The 16,514-nt window shown below is 37.6% G+C and overlaps 3 protein-coding genes across 8 annotated transcripts; 2 read left to right on the plus strand and 1 right to left on the minus strand.

The window, feature by feature from the left end:
* Window positions 1–252: 252 nt before the first annotated feature.
* On the plus strand, window positions 253–4,311 carry LOC135586087 (reticulon-like protein B8). 5 transcript variants are annotated; one of them, XM_065125111.1, is made up of 7 exons: window positions 254–461; window positions 1,440–1,520; window positions 2,056–2,244; window positions 2,338–2,518; window positions 2,591–2,732; window positions 3,293–3,362; window positions 3,934–4,311. In XM_065125111.1, the coding sequence occupies exons 3-7, from the start codon at window positions 2,079–2,081 to the stop codon at window positions 4,101–4,103; spliced, it is 729 nt and encodes a 242-aa protein (XP_064981183.1). In that variant the 5' UTR covers window positions 254–461; window positions 1,440–1,520; window positions 2,056–2,078; the 3' UTR covers window positions 4,104–4,311. The 5 variants fall into 5 exon arrangements, with proteins under 5 accessions (XP_064981185.1, XP_064981183.1, XP_064981186.1 ...); XM_065125114.1 differs by having other exon boundaries at window positions 258–498; window positions 3,280–3,362; window positions 3,934–4,078; XM_065125110.1 differs by having other exon boundaries at window positions 280–498.
* A 1,519-nt stretch (window positions 4,312–5,830) lies between these two features.
* On the plus strand, window positions 5,831–8,731 carry LOC103997306 (NAC domain-containing protein 21/22). 2 transcript variants are annotated; one of them, XM_018818331.2, is made up of 3 exons: window positions 5,831–6,321; window positions 7,113–7,384; window positions 8,094–8,731. In XM_018818331.2, the coding sequence occupies exons 1-3, from the start codon at window positions 6,132–6,134 to the stop codon at window positions 8,526–8,528; spliced, it is 897 nt and encodes a 298-aa protein (XP_018673876.2). In that variant the 5' UTR covers window positions 5,831–6,131; the 3' UTR covers window positions 8,529–8,731. The 2 variants fall into 2 exon arrangements, with proteins under 2 accessions (XP_018673876.2, XP_009416748.2); XM_009418473.3 differs by having other exon boundaries at window positions 5,843–6,321; window positions 8,103–8,731.
* Window positions 8,732–10,124: 1,393 nt separating this feature from the next.
* On the minus strand, window positions 10,125–12,106 carry LOC103997496 (cocosin 1-like). Its single transcript, XM_009418743.3, has 4 exons — window positions 11,681–12,106; window positions 11,312–11,580; window positions 10,763–11,227; window positions 10,125–10,673 (listed from the first exon to the last, which is right to left on the minus strand). The coding sequence occupies exons 1-4, from the start codon at window positions 12,018–12,020 to the stop codon at window positions 10,275–10,277; spliced, it is 1,473 nt and encodes a 490-aa protein (XP_009417018.2). The 5' UTR covers window positions 12,021–12,106; the 3' UTR covers window positions 10,125–10,274.
* Between the last annotated feature and the right edge of the window lie 4,408 nt (window positions 12,107–16,514).

Consider the following 16,514-nt stretch of genomic DNA (forward strand, 5'->3'; position numbering starts at 1 on the left):
TACATATTAGTTTTATTATCATTTATCATTTGTAAAAGAGAACAAGTTTGGGTCACTATCTTCAAGACATGATGGTGAATTCAGCCACTGTATTATATTATATTGATTTTGATGGAGAACCTCATGGACAAGAACAAAAGTTGGGTCAGTGTCTTCATTTTATCCACAACAGTTGTGTGTTTTCAGATTGAAATGAGGAGAGAATCCATGGAGATTGCAGTCCCAACTGCAGCAGATCTTGGTAAGTTGCAGACTATTAAATGTAGCACGTGCTCACCTTTTCATCCTGTGAGCTTAATAGGAAGAAAAGGGTAAAGAATGAAGAGAAAAAAAATCTTTGGAAAGGAGGGCCAAATGCCACCACACGTTTCCCATTAATGATTGATGATGGGCAGCAACCCACCAGTGCTCTGCTGAGGCTTCGTCATCTTCAACCACACCATTGAATCCATTTTCCACTGGTTCGCTCCTCACCTTCTTCTTCTTCTTCTTCTTCTGGTGAGTCTTCCTTCCTTTCATCTTCTGGGCTTTCTTTACTGTTGTTGTCAATATGATCGGTCTCTCTTTTCTTGGTTCACTTATTTCAGGAGTGATTTCAGTGGGATTTTAGACTATATAAGATAGAATTTCTTGATTAAGTCCGTCTTGGAACTGAGGATGTGTTTCTGTTTAGTTGTTTTGGCCTGTAGCATCACTCTTGTGAAGGTTTTCTTTTTTGCTTGGGACTTTGTTTCTTCTTCGGTTGGTGTGTGATTTTGTGAGGCTATGAGTAGTGGTTGTTCTGAAGATGCCTCTTTTTTCCCCTTCATTTTGGTGTCTCTTTTTGGGACCAACATAAGAACAAAGTTTAGAGAATAGGAGTGGTTCTGATCGCTTGGAACATATATGGGAATGGTGGATTATACATCTAAGTTCTCTATTGGTCTCTGTTTTTGGTTCTTTGTTTCAGGAGTGATTTAACGAGAACACTAGACTGAATATGATCTTTTCACTGAGTCAGACTTGAAGCTTCTTGATTTAGACTGTCTTGGAACTGATTATTTCTGTTTGTTTGTTTTGGCCTTCAGTATCACTCTTTGATGGCTTCCTTCTTGCTTGGAACTTTTTTACCTTGTTTGTTTGGTTTGTGGTCTTGTGAGACTATAATGATAGCTGTTCTCATGATGCCTCTTTTTTTGTCACCTTCATTTTGGTGTGTCTTCATGAGATCACCATAAGAGCAATGTTGACAACAAAAGAATGATCCTAATCACTTGGAACTTTCAGTTCTAAGTTTGCTCTATGAACTACTACTTTCTAAGCTTCCACAAGTCAATAGATGAAGATATATCGACTCAAATAGTTATTATTGGTTCTTTTCTCAATTTGTTGTTTGATTTCCCTATTACTTCCAAATCCATGTACCTGCACTGGAGTCTTACTTGGAAAAGTGCATGCAGATTTGCTACTGAGAAGCTTCTATTTTCAGAACATCTGATTCACTTGGACACTTCAAGCCACCGTCCCTCATTTTCTGTAAGGTAGAACATCTATCTGCCTTAGCAAATGGTTTGAGTTTGATCCATATCTAATGCAAACTGTCCATTTTCTCCACCATGATGTTGTGGGCTTGAACAGACTTCACGAGTCATATCTACTCGTGATGTAGGATAACCTTGCAAGGTCTTATGGCCTATGCTACCGAGCCATATACCCTGTCTTGAAAGAAAAGTACACTTTAAATGTCATATGATGCATATGCACTCAGAAAAATATGATTGTTGTAAGATTGTTATTTCCCTTTAGCTTGTTTCCTGTCTGCCCCATTAATTTGTTCTCTGTCATATAACTTCTGACTTGTCTGCCAACAATGCTATGAGCTAAATGTAATAGGCAAAACAAGATTTGAATGGCCAATGTTAATGGTCTTTGTTAGATCACATCAGGTGATTATTTGGTTCTGAAACATTATTTACTATGTAATATGATGCTTTTCCTGAAAATCTAATTGGCTTTCAAGGGCAAATTGCTTGTGATAAATTGCCTATGTTAGTTTTGATGAACATATCGACGCAGGAAAAAAAGATACGCCTGAAAAGATGGAGCATGCAGCTGGAAATATTCTCAACAATATAATGGAAACAATAGCTGATGGTGTCCAACAGCATAAGCCTGAGATTGAAGAACAAAATACAGCCTCTGCCCGGGTGAGAAAACTATTTGGACGCCAGAAAACCATTCATAAGATCTTGGGTGGTGGACAATGTATGCCTCTTTTTAATCCATTTTCATATTTCTTGTTTTTGAATATTTTGTTGGCACAAATGAAGCATAATTTTTTTTTGTTTGACCTTTTAGCTGCTGATGTGCTGCTATGGAGGAACAAGAAAATCTCTTCTAGTGTCTTGACATGTGCAACAGTTATCTGGGTTCTCTTTGAATGGCTTAATTACCATTTCTTGACTCTGATAGCCTTTGCACTATTTCTCGGAATGCTTATTCAGTTTGCTTGGTCTTCTGCCTCTGTTGTACTAAACAGGTATCGGTTCTGCTCAAATGTTCTATCCAAATGTATGTTAAAAGTTGATTGCTGACCTATCGATTCTGACAGATCGACATCTCAAGTGCCTCGACTTGTTATACCCGATGACCTATTTGCTAATGTTGCTGTTTCTCTTGGTGCCCAAATCAATCAATTCTTGGGATTCATTCAAGATGTTGCATGTGAAAGAAACTTGAAGCGATTTCTTGTGGTATGTATTTTCTTCCTCCTGAGGAAATTTTTGGTATGTATGTCATATCATATTATGTCTGCCACTTGCATTCCATGAATGTTTGAATTGCTAGAATAACATAACACCATGGCCTTCGTGTGAATTTTTTGAGTTGCTGTAGTCGTCGATTTGGTGGTTCTGTTGTGAACGGGCTCCTTTTCTTGCCATACATGATGGTCCTTTCAAAGGACATATATAATTATATATTACCACAAGCTTGCAACCAGAATTACAAATAAATTGCATGGTGGCATTGGATGCTGAGACTGGTCATATAACATAATTACAGGTGCAGTTCAGTCAACAACACAAGAGTAGATGGCAAGCTAGATGATGAAGAATGGGTCATAACTCATAGCGCCTCATTAATTTTATGCCAAGAAATGTGTTTGTGATACTATTTCTGTTCTCATTACAATTTAGTAGTCAAGTATGCCAACCCTCACTCTCTGACAAGATCATAATATTATAAGATTTTTTCTATGTTTGTTTTCAAGTAATACTTCAAAATAAAGTGAAACTCAAGTCCTTCATGTCAGGTTGTAGCAAGCTTGTGGGCTGCTGCTATTATAGGGACATGGTGCAATCTCCTCACTGTTGTTTATGTCGGTGAGAAACTATTCCTTTCTTTAACTGCTTCAAGACATTAATTTTGTCTCATTTGTTTTGTCTGGTTTTGTATTTCATGTCTGATGATGTAGGGAAATGCTTATTCATTGATAGGGAAAATAAGAAGCATATGAATTTTGATTTTCTACTGCATATAATATGTGAGGATACTCATTTTCATTTTTTTAATATATAAAATAAACCATTGACTTAAAATACTGATTGGCCCATATGTATCAACTAGTGTTTACCAGTTTGACGAAATGTCCATACTGAATCATATGGCTCAACACCGAGGTAATAACATTGATTTCTAACTTTCTAGTATATTATTCAATGATGTCGATATAATCCCTGTGTACCGATACTATACTAGTCTGTGATAAATAAATCATTTATCTAAACAAGTTGGAATACAGTAAAAACATACAACCATTGATGTTCTACAATGAGTAATTTTATGAGCAAAATTGTTCACAATAATTGCCGAAGCAGATTAAACAGAAACAATTTAACTAAATGAAGAAAGCTTGTTATATCCTTAATGCTATATATTGTTTAATTGGTGCAGGATTTGTTTGCGCTCATACGCTGCCAATAGTGTATGAGAAATATGAAGATCAAATTGATGACTTTCTATATAACCTCCTCGGGCAGTTCCAGAATCACTATAGCAAGCTGGATGTGAGTGTGCTGAGTAAACTATCCAAAGGAAATCTCAGATCAAAGAAGAATGACTAGAGTCCATCCTTCTTTGGTTCATCTTGTCTTTTATTGTGTGATCGACATGCTGTATTGCTGTCAAATAAAGATGAAAACCTCCACCACTACTGTGAACACAACAGCAGCAATTCTGTGCATAGTCTTTTTGCCACTGAATGCTGGTTTCTGATATCCCAACTGGTTGTCAAGCAATTATGCAAACAGAGCATGATGTTCTTTAGGTCAATTCCGATGCATTCTAAATGTCTCATTGAGCATTCTTTGTTGATGCTTAATCTCAATGATCAAAGTTTGGAGGTTTTTGGTTTCTAAATTAATACTCTTTTTTATCATAAAAACCAGCACTGCTCTCTGCTTACCTGTGATCTGACAAAAGCCTTAACAAACACAATGCTGCACTGCATTGATTCTCCCAAAACTTCTCAGCATGCTGAAGCATTTTAGTGGCACAGCCAGGCAAATGAATATAACCAATTTCACAGGTAATCTGCATAGTGAAAGTTAGCATGGACTGTCTCCTCTGTTCATGCATTCTCCAGAGCCCAGAAGTTCAAGATTTGAACACATGCAGATGATAGTAGCAAATTTTCTACACACAAGCAAATAGCCAGAAACATGGAAGGAGATCTTCGATGTTACGGTCATTATTGCTTTCTGCTCCATTTTGACAACTGCATTCAAGTGAAAGAGTTCTTGAAGTAGCAATTCTGAAAGATCTGCTTGCTTGACTTGGCAGGCCACCTGCTCCAACCCTCCATTCAAACTTGAAACTGGTTGTTTGATTGTTGTTGCAGCAGTAGATAAATGACTGGATTAAGTCAGTAAAGTATAAACTGAGTGAATATGATTAGTTCAATGCACCTGTAGATTTCAATGTTCATCACCATGAACAATCCACAGCAATTGACTAGGCCTTTGTCTCTCTTTAAATGGAAACTGTGATCCCAATAGAGCTCTTATTTAAAGTCACAACTTGGGTATGATGAGAGTGACTCCTATGTCCAGTTACCGATCACTTTTCTTCACAGCTAATGGATGACATTGAAGACCAGATTCTATCTAATCCATTGAAGAACTTTTGAACTTTGACACCATATTCAACGCATCTACTATGTTTTCTTTGTGAAAAATTGAAGTTGATCCCTTATTTAAATTCAAATAATATCTGTCATCTGTGCATTTCAATTTTTTGCAATGTGTGGCTATTCCTAAATCATCTTTTAGTCTGAAAAGATGATTTGGATGTCTCAGTAGAGACGAAAATAATAATCGAAAGGAAGGTAAATGACCATCGTACACTATGCAACGGGACGTGACATCTAATGGCGGATGGCTTGTCGTCTCCGTTCTCGCCGTATGTTGAGTTGTGTGTGGCATGAGTTGCTCGCCTGACGAGATGCATCAGACTTTATCTTTCGCTGTTTCCATGGCGTTCTTGGCCGAGTGGGATTGGCAACACTACCATCTCGACTTCGTGCATGACAACAACGGAGCTTTCAGACTGATGGCAGAAAGGACAGGCGGCTGTGGCTGTGGCTGTGGACATTACTCACACTGTCTACGAGAACCCTCTTCACCTCAAACCTTATCCCTCGGTATGTGGATCCTGATGAGGTAGACACTGTTCTTGCTGTCTTCCAGATTGATACTGGTTATAAATGGAGTGATCTGAAACTCGACACTGAGCATCAAAGACTGCAAACTGTTTAGGTTCATCTTCATCTGCTTCGATTGGTGGATGAGATGTGACCATGCCATACTTCCTTGCAGATAAATCCTTCTTACTCGACTTAGCAAGAAGAACGACTCGAGAACAAATCTGCATGTCGCCATCAACGTCAACAAGCAACGTGGGAAGGATGATAGGAGCGGGAAAAAGAATGTGGCATGATTCATCCCCTCTCCCTTCCAACCTCCAATCTATCCCATGCTATTGCTCCCCTTTAAAGTTGACTTGGCGAACCTATTCATACAACACCTAATCCCCCCCTAGTCTTAATACATCCCATCACATCCTTGCTTCCATTCTGTGGCTTGGCGGCTCTCATGAACGCCACCATGAGCATGTTGAGCATGGTGGAGGCGAATCTGCCTCCAGGTTTCAGGTTCCACCCGAGGGACGACGAGCTCGTCTGCGACTACCTCGCCGCGAAGGCCGCCGGAGGCAGCACCGAGAGCAGTTCCATGATGATGGTGGATGTTGATCTCAACAAGTGTGAGCCATGGGATCTCCCTGGTATGATTTCTTTCCCCCGTATAACATCATTTGCTGGTGTAGCATAGTGTTGTTTCCGCTTGATTTCACATGAACCAGCTGGTGTTTGTTCTTGAAAGCGCACGGTTTGATCCATCAAAAAGCATTCTGTAGACAATATTGAGTTTGCTGCACCCTGCCATGGCTGCCATATCCTTTAATTCGTATGATTTCTGAGAACATACAGAAATTTTTGTGTGCTTCCTTTCATTTTTCCTTCTACTAATCCCAGAAGAAGGTACATTTCTTCTTTTATGTCTATCTTATCTCTTCAGCTCAATCTCCATGCTTCCCCTTTCTGGCTTTCCCAACAGAGGAAAATATGCTTCTACCAAACTTGGCCACTTTCTAACCTCTTCATGTGTTCTGTTCCTGCATGATTGACTGCCAGAATTCCGTGGATTGTATTCCTGCTGCCCATGTCTATCTGAAATGAACCAAAATCCAGAAGGAAAACTTTTTAGCCTCCTCAAGCCAAAGATTATTGCTTGTCATCTTCTCTAAAGTCATGTTGCTGGAGAGTTCATCACTCTGGTTTTAAGCAATCTCTATCATGGAGTTAGGTTCATTGCTGATGCCAAAGAAGCCGTGGAGTGCTTGCCTTGTCTCTCACAATCTCCATCAAACTCGAGACAAATTCATCTTGCATCAAAGTCCATCAGATCATTTTCTCTGCTAAACAGTACCAAGATTCTGATAGACTTGATGGTAATGATGATAAACTTATGAAAACTGTTCAGTTTCCACTGAAGTAAATTGTTTCCGTGGATCAGCTGCTGCATGTGTTGGAGGCAACGAGTGGTACCTCTTCAGCCTTCGAGATCTGAAGTACGCGACCGGGCAGCGGACCAACCGGGCGACCATGTCAGGCTACTGGAAGGCCACAGGGAAGGATAAACCAGTGACTCGAAAAGGATTGCTGGTTGGGATGAGGAAGACTTTGGTGTTCTATCAAGGAAGAGCTCCCAAGGGGAAGAAGACAAAGTGGGTCATGCATGAATTCCGCATGGAAGGATCCGATGGTGCTCCAAAGTTGCCTTTCAAGGTATCCCTGTGAACTCAATTCTTATAGATCACAGACTGAGAAGAAGATCATCTTTTTTGCTGCATACTCTGTTCTATTATCACTGTCTTTTCTTACCTTTTTTCTTATATTAGATCTCAGATCTACGAGCAGATTTAAGGCTTATATTAGATCTTTGTCGGAAGTTCTGCAAGGAACTTAAATTCTTGGCCACATAAATCCAGATGCATAAGTACATAAATTTAAAGACAACATGGTAAAAGTTGTTAATTTAGATTAAATCATAAATCTCTATGCAGAGATAGAACTATTTATGAAACATGTTTAACTGTGGACACAGTGAGGTCTGATAACACTTATAACTGCAGACAGAAGATATCTTGATAGATTAGCGGAGTTAAAGAACAGCTAGTGCTTATACATGACAATTTATAGCAGATTATATCCTGGATAAAGTTCTTTGTTAAGTATATGTCATTTTCCTTCCATGAGATAGACTCTTGAAATCTTCTTCAAGCAATTGCTGTATCCTTATTTGACTATATATTTGATTGGTTTTGTATGTATAAAAAATTATCTCAACTCCTATACAGTGATCTTTAAGCTAATGTGTGAATGCTAAGTAGTCATCTCAATCACTCAACTGTCATAATAATAATTAATTCAAAGTACTTGTCCTGATGTTTCTGCTAATCCTCTCATCACAAGGACAGTGACACTTTTTTCTTAGTCCATGCAGCCAGACTGGGCCCTATGTAGAGTCTTCTGCAACAACAGAAGGATCTCCACCATGCCAAGCATGGAGTCAAGCCATGAAAGCTCAGGTTCACAGTCCCTCCCAGCTCTAATGGACAACTGCATCACCTTTGGCCAAACCCCTTTCTTCTCAGAGGGGTTTGAGCAGGTGCCCTGCTTCTCCAGCCTATCTCCAAACTATGTATCCCAGTGCCAAGACTTTGTCCTAACAAAATGCTTAGCTCAAACTGGTGGTTTGCCTGAGTTGAACTCTGGATTGAATCAGCTCACTGGTGACAGAAGGGACTCGAGAACAGTTCTGAACTACTTCACCAAGTTCGAGGGTGATCCAAAGGGAAAGGTGGTGCCACAAGGGGGTTATGAGGATTACTTGACACAGAGTCGTCTGCCATCAACTTGGAATCCTTGAGGTTGGTGAGGTTGGTGGTGCCACAAGATATCACCTACTTGTAGTCACTCATTAAAGTTGTCTACATGTATAGTTTGATGACTTGACTGTATTCATAGGCACTGCATAATCTTCTATATCCTATTATGGGATTTTATTATTATTATTTTTTGGGTGGACAAGTTTAATGGGCATTTCAGAAAAAGATTAATGTTGAAGGATAATCTCTGGTCTATATCACATGCTCTGTAGATCTGTTTAATTTGTCTTCTCATGTAAAATTTAGTGTGATCAATTATGCTTGATTGCAGAATTCAAACTGCACATCAAGAACTGTGCATCTTAAATATTCCCCTCACTATTGCAGAAAACACTACTGGATCTGGTCATTGCTTGTGCCATTGGCAGTGTCAAGTATTGCTATGTTTTTAGATTCTAATCTACAGAATAGTTCATAGTACCAGTCAGCCTTCTACAGCACAAATACTTTCTAACAAAGAACATAGCTGCCAGCACATGTCAAGTATATTGTGGAAATGATTGGTGGAACCTTTCATTTAATCTATTTCTCATTAGTTTATAGCTTAGCTATTCAATATTAATGTTTGATCTGAGATCAGAAATGCAGTCATTAAAGCCACAGATAAGCTGGTCCTCCTTCAACAATCCATTTGTTTACAGTTAAACCATCAACTACAAGCTCAGATGTTGTAGGTTGATATGTTGAACAGGTGACACCCACATCCTACTTGTCTCATTTTAAATGGACTGAGATCACTCAAAGCAGCTGCAGACCAACTTCTTCTGTAGGCAATAAAAAACACCACAACTAACATCTAAATCTCTTTTTTCTGAAGATTGACCATAACATAGTTTATAGCAATGATGAAGAAGGTACCAATCATTGAAGAAAATTCCACAGCTTTCCCTCCCTTGAATCAAAATGAGGATAAGGTTGCTTCTCTTCCGTGGGACAAGCCACCATGCCTACTAATACACTGTGTGTGCATGAGGACATAGAGTTTCCATGTCAGCAGCTACAACCAAAACAAGGCATACTGTGATGCAACAGATCTGCTAATTGTATCATTCAGCGGCAACAACAAAGAACCAACTTAGGGTGTTCAGCGCAGCGCAAAGGGAGGGAAATCCCGCCGTTCATGGGGTCATGCACGGATCTTAATGCCACTAACTGTCCAAAACATGATGCCGCCAAAGAAGCGCCGACTGCTATTGGTCGATGATGATGGCCAGAGAATGGGTCCCTTTAACTGACCAATCCTATTATGCCATTCTGTTGTAATGAGAAGGGCAACTTCATAATGTCACTTTATCTTTATATTTATTTCTAAAATAATTATTTTCACATAGCTATGAAAGTTAACTATGAAATAGTATACTAATCATGTAATAATGGGTGGTGGGAAATCTATCATATGACGACGTCACATTCGAGTTTTTTTTTTTTCCTAATAATATTTTTCCACCCAATTATGTCTATTATTTATTTTTAAATAAATTATTTTCTCAAACTAGTTACTAAAGTTAATTTCACCCATAACAGTATAATAATCATATGACTAACGCATTGGTTTCATAGTGGAGAAAAGAAACACGCAAAGAAGAAAGCTCCAAACATGGAACGTTGTTTATTTGTGTTGTGAGCTGATACGACACATATCTAATGCATCATTTTGTTGCCCACAACTTTTATTCACTTCAAACCAGTCATTACCTTATTCGCCTCTAGCCACACTCTTCATTACGTTACACCGAAGTTCTGATCGATTCCCTCTCGATCTTGGAAGCGAAGAGGGCCAATTCATTTCCACGGTTAAACTTTAGCTGCATGGCCTCTTCTCTAGAGATGCGGTATGAGTTCATCAACACCTCCACCGGCATGCCACGGAAAGCCGATGTCTTCCCCACGAAATGGTTGACTATGGCGTTGTCGTTGGTCTTGATGGAGACCCATTCGAAGCTCTCACGTTGTGCCTGAATCGTCACCGCAAAGTACTGCGGAACTACCAGTAGTTGACCCTGACGGAGTTCGCCGATGAATACTGTTTGGCCTCGGTGTCCCACCACCTGCACCCGGCTACATCCCCTCAAGGCGTACACGATGCTGTGAGCATTGACATTCCAATGTGGCGACACTATGGCATTCTGCAAGCACACATGATCATCATATTTGATCAAAATTTTTGAGACCATAGATGGACGGTTGATGATCATAGATAATGCTTTTATCATACCGGGCGGAGAAGTGCCCTCACGGCACTCATCTGGACGAATCTTAGAATTGGGAGCTTCTGGCTGTTGAGGGTGGTGATCCTTCCAGCGCGCGGATTGAAGTAGTCAGCACGCAAGGGGTCTCCAATGTTCTGCCTTATCTTCATGGTGCAGAAAGCCTCTAATACATTAGATTGACATCCCCTTCCCTCTTGGCATTCCTGTCTCACCTCTCTTTCTCGTACCAGCTGCTCACTCTGCCGTGATGCTTGTAGCACCTGAAGCCCACTCGTGACAAGGACTATCTCACCCCTCCTGTCGTCGGGATTCTGGATTTTTCTCACCAATTCCCTATCGACACCGAGTGCCTCTGCTAGTGGATCAAGCTCGAAACCGCTGAGCAGGTTGTTCCCCTTTATCTGCTGTAATCTCACTTCTATTTGGGAACCTTGCTCGACTAGTCTCTCCCTCCCAGCAAGTAGAAATTCCTAGCATCATATATTTCTCAATTAAATTACCTTGAAAACTGTGTTGCGTCAGAAAATTATATGGATGGATTCATTAAGGCTCACCCTATGCTGGCGATCCAATTGATTGGCGCTGCTGCTTGTGTCGAAGGTGGTAATCGTGACGACAGCTACTTCGCCATTGTTGTAGCCCCAATAAGAAACGCCAGCGGGCAACGCGATGATGTCTCCCTCACGGAAGTAGTGGATCCTCTGGTGCTCGTCTCGGAACCTCTGACATCCGCCTGCCACCTGCTCCCATTGTTGTTCGGTTTGCTGGAAGGATTGGAACGTCTCTGGGCAACCAGGGAACACTGTTCCAATGATTCCCCTTCCTGCATCCACCATGGACCATCGTCGAGCTTTAAGACAATATATATGACATGGAATTAAGTCACCATATTCAAAGAGCACGGTGTCTATGCATGAACGAGCCTTGCACAATATAGACGAGGCGTGGTGCACTGGAAAAGGATGGCAGGAGAAGGCCTCTCGGTTGGATGGTATGACGACATGCAGACACGCCCACACACTGGAGCTGCTCATTGTACTGGTCGAAGTACTCTGTGTAGCCAGCTTCCGAGGGCACACGTCGGGTGAGCTCAAGGGTGCTTAGCTTCTCGATTTTGCATTGGCTCACGCGGCTGTAGCGATGCACATTCATCCATGGTTCACCTGCTCCCTGCTGGCCGAGGCCAAGCTGGGCTCGAGAGATGTGGCAGAAGAGGAGCAAGCAAAGAGAGAAAGAGAGGAGAATGGAGGTGGAGGTCGCCATGGCTTAGTGTTCTGCAGAAGGAACGGGGAGAGAGTGGTGAAGGGGAGTGCAGAACTGGGAGGGTATTTATAATGGGTTCCTTTAGAGGGTTGTGTGGAGTTTGGTTGGGAGGTCACGAGGCTTCGCATGGGTTCTCGTGTCGCCGCATGCAAACGACTGGTTTGAAAGGGAAGCACAGATGCTTGGGTTTGGTAGGAAGGGGACGATTTCGGTTGAGAGGCCAACTGCATACTGCGAAGAAAATGTGCAGCAGAGATATCTTACTTGGTTTCTATGCTTCATAGTGTTGTTGATGACGCTACGCCCTTTCTAAGCTACCAAAATGTGGAAATGATTAGTGGAACCTTTCATTTAATCTATTTCTCATTAGTTTATCGCTTAGCTATTCAATATTAATGTTTGATCTGAGATCAGAAATGCTGTCATTAAAGCCGCACATAAGCTGGTCCTCCTTCAACAATCCATTTGCTTACAGTTAAACCATCCACATCAGAAGCTCAGATGTAGGTTGATATGATGAACGGGTGACACCCATATCACTGAGATCACTCAAAGCAGCTGAAGGCCAACTTCTTCTGTGGGCAATAAAAAAACACCACAACTAACATCTAAATCTCTTTCAGAAGATTGACCATAAAATAGTTTGAAGCAATGATGAAGAAGGTACCAATCATCGAAGGAAATTCCACAGCTTTCCCTTGAATCAAAATGATGATAAGGTTGCTTCTCTTCCGTGAGACAAGCCACCACACCTACTAATATACTGTCTGTGTGTGTATGAGGACATGGGTACAGAGTATAGAATTTCCATGTCAGCAGCTACATCCAAAACAAGGCATACTGTGATGCAACAGAGCTGCTAATTGTATCAACTTAGCTTTTTCTACGGAACATGATGACGCCCATGAAACGCCGACTGCTATTGGTCGATGATGATGGCCAGAGAATGGGTCCCTTTAGCTGACCAATCCTGTTATGCAATTCTGTTCTATTGAGAAGGGTAACCTCATAATATCTATTTATCTTTAAGCCGAACCATCAAAGAAGGGTTTGTGGCGTAGTTGGTTTGTACCGTCTGATGTGTGATGCTGTGTTCGAGAGATCGGCGTATCGATTTCAAATGTGATAGATTTGGTCTGATTGCATACAAACCAAACTATATTATATTTTGCCTTTTTGGCTTTTTCTATCTAATTATATCTATTATTTATTTTAAAATTAATTATTTTCTTATGGTCGTTATTAAAGTTAATTTTGAAACAGAGATACTAATCACATAATAATAATGAGGTGATGAAGCAGTTGGCTAAGATTGAGAGTTCCAACTTCTCAAAGCCCATTCAATAAAATAAAACAACAAAGGTAATTCTATGCCAAATATAATAGATTTGGGTTTATCACAACTCTTTGATATCTATCAGATTACCGAGCCTTACTTTTTTTTACTAATGATTTTTTCTACCCAATTGTGTGTTATATTTATTTTTAAATTAATTATTTTTTTCTCAAAGTCCAGTGTCAAAGTTTACTACGAATTAGGATACTAACTATATACTAATGGGGTGGTGCCATAGTTGGTCAGCACATAAGTGATCCCTCTCTCACCCCATTTAATAAAGTAAAGTAATAAAAATATATTCGTGCCAAATGTGATAGATTTAGGTCAATTACAGTAGTTCGATATCTATCAGATTACTCCGACGCATCCAAGCTTCTTTTTTCTGTCTAATGGTTTTTTTTACCTAATTGTGTGTTATGTTTATTTTTAAAATAATTATTTTATCAAGAAGTTATCAAAGTTAACTACCAAACAATATATTAATCATAATCACATCAAGGTTCGCTATACCATATCGTATCGGCGTTTCAACCTGGGCTCGGTACGGTACGGTACCGGTGTATCGGGCGGTACATCAGGACGTACCGAGCGGTACACCCTGGTGTACCGAATAATTTTTTTATTTTTTTTTCATACTGTAGCAGCGGTACAATATAGTACTGTAGCACTGTAACAATACCGGATGATCCGCGTATCGATAATCTGTCAGACCGGTACGTACCGGACGATACGTTTCGGTATGACAGACCTTGAATCACACAGTAATTGACATTGGTTCATTCAGGGTTTATTTTTTTTGCCTAATGATTTATTCTACCTAATTTTGTCTATTATTTATTTTTTAAAATAATTATTTTCGTATTTTAGTTATTAAAGGTAAATACAAAAAATAGTATACTAACCATCCAATGATGGGGTGGTGGTACAGCTAGCTAGCGTGCATGTCTCATAGCTATGTTGTGATAAGGAGGTTAAGAGTTCAATTCTCTTTCACCTTATTTAATAAAATAAAACAATCAAGAGATATATATATATATATATATATAACCCAATCCTTGTCTTTTGCTAAGACCCGCATAAAAATATGCGACTGACATAAAAGAGCACCTGACCAGTTTGAAACAAAAATAAATAGGAACATATAGTTCCAATAAAAGGAACCCAAGGATTATATTCTTCTGGGTTTTGCTCAAGTCTCGAATAAATTTAAGGATATATTAGAAGAAGAAATTCTGATCACCGATCGGAATGGTTTGTGGATTCCGAACAACTAGGATCGAATGTAATAAGTCAAATGTGACAGATTTAGATCTATTACAATTGTCCAATATCTATCAGATGATTCGAGTTCATTCGAGCTTTTTTATTTTTTTTTTCTTTGTCGAATTATTTTTTCTACCTAATTGTGTCTTTTATTTATCTTTAAATTAATTATTTTTCTCAAGTTAGTTATTAAAGTTAATTACAAAATAGTATGTTAGCGAGCGCATGGGTCTCGTAGGTGATGTCTGATCCTGAGATCGAGAGTTTGAGCTTCTATCACCCCAATTCAATAAAATAAAATAATGAAGATATATTTGCATCAAATGTGATAGATTTGGGTTCATTAGAACCGTCTGATATCTATCAGATGACATAGGTGCATTCGAGCTTTATTATTTTTTGCATAATAGTTTTTTTATCCAATTGTGTATTATATTTATTTTTATATTAATTATTTTCTCGAGTTAGTTATTAAAGTTAATTATGAAACAGTATACAAATCGTACAATAATAGAGTGATGGTAGGTCATTTAATATATATATACATAAAGCAATGAAGATATATCTGCCTCAAATGTGTTAGATTTGGTCCGTCACAATCATCCCATATCTATTAAATAATATGGGTGTATTTGATCTTTATTCTTTTTTGCTAATTGTGTTTATTATTTATTTTTATTTTTAATTATTTTTTTTATCAAATTAGTTATTAAAGTTAATTACGAAATACTATGATATATGTACAATAATAGGATGGTGGCATAGCATAATTTTTGCGTGATCATGAGGTTTAAGAGTTCGAGCCTCTCTTACCCCCATTCAATAAAATAAAACAATTAAGACATCTGTAATAGATTTTCTGATATCTATTAGATGACATGAGCCAGCTTTATGTTTTTTTTTTTGCATAATGATTTTTTTACCCAATTATGTGTCATATTTAGTTTTTGAATTAACTATTTTCTCAAGCTAGTTGTTAAAGTTAATTATAAAACATCATACTAATCATATAATTATGAGGTGATGCAGTTTGCTAAGGTAAGAGTTCGAGTCTCTTTCACAGTAAAATAAAACAATGAAGATACATCTGAGCCAAATGTTATAGATTAGTATCCATCATAACCATATATATATATATATATATATATATATATATATATATATATATATATATATATATATATATATATATATATATATATATATATATATATATATATATATATATATATATATATATATATATATATATATATATATATATATATATATATATATGTATATGTATATATATATATATATGTATATATATATATATGTATATATATATATATATGTATATATATATATATATGTATATATATATATATATATATATATATATATATATATATGTATATGTATATATATATATATATATGTATATATATATATATATATGTATATATATATATATATATGTATATATATATATATATGTATATATATATATGTATATATATATATGTATATATATATATACATATATATATATACATATATATATATACATATATATACATATATATATATACATATATATATATATATACATATATATATACACACACACACATATATATATATATATATATATATATATATATATATATATATATATATATATATATATATATATATATATATATATATATATATATATATATATATATATATATATATATCAAATGTTATAAATTTAAGTCCATCATAATTGTCTAATATTATATTTATACCAAATATTATAGATTTGAGTCCATCACGATTGTCTAATATCCATTAGATGACATGGGTTCATCCGAGATTTATTCTTTTTTGCATAATAATTTTTTCTACCCAAGTGCATGTTATAT

This window comes from Musa acuminata, chromosome BXJ2-9 (assembly GCF_036884655.1).
Source record: "Musa acuminata AAA Group cultivar baxijiao chromosome BXJ2-9, Cavendish_Baxijiao_AAA, whole genome shotgun sequence".
Classification (NCBI taxonomy): Eukaryota; Viridiplantae; Streptophyta; class Magnoliopsida; order Zingiberales; family Musaceae; genus Musa; species Musa acuminata.

What these genes read in the sequence shown, in the direction of transcription:
- LOC103997306 (XM_018818331.2), top strand. Translation starts at nt 6,132, where the DNA reads ATGAACGCCACCATGAGCATGTTGAGCATGGTGGAGGCGAATCTGCCT. An exon ending in TGAGCCATGGGATCTCCCTG is followed by an intron (nt 6,322 to 7,112) that starts GTATGATTTCTT and finishes TCCGTGGATCAG; the next exon opens with CTGCTGCATGTGTTGGAGGC. An exon ending in CTCCAAAGTTGCCTTTCAAG is followed by an intron (nt 7,385 to 8,093) that starts GTATCCCTGTGA and finishes CTTTTTTCTTAG; the next exon opens with TCCATGCAGCCAGACTGGGC.
- LOC103997496 (XM_009418743.3), bottom strand. Translation starts at nt 12,020, where the DNA reads ATGGCGACCTCCACCTCCATTCTCCTCTCTTTCTCTCTTTGCTTGCTC. An exon ending in AATTGGATCGCCAGCATAGG is followed by an intron (nt 11,228 to 11,311) that starts GTGAGCCTTAAT and finishes ATATGATGCTAG; the next exon opens with GAATTTCTACTTGCTGGGAG. An exon ending in TGAGGGCACTTCTCCGCCCG is followed by an intron (nt 10,674 to 10,762) that starts GTATGATAAAAG and finishes GTGTGCTTGCAG; the next exon opens with AATGCCATAGTGTCGCCACA.
- LOC135586087 (XM_065125113.1), top strand. Translation starts at nt 2,079, where the DNA reads ATGGAGCATGCAGCTGGAAATATTCTCAACAATATAATGGAAACAATA. An exon ending in GCCTCTGTTGTACTAAACAG is followed by an intron (nt 2,519 to 2,590) that starts GTATCGGTTCTG and finishes CGATTCTGACAG; the next exon opens with ATCGACATCTCAAGTGCCTC. An exon ending in ACTTGAAGCGATTTCTTGTG is followed by an intron (nt 2,733 to 3,292) that starts GTATGTATTTTC and finishes CCTTCATGTCAG; the next exon opens with GTTGTAGCAAGCTTGTGGGC.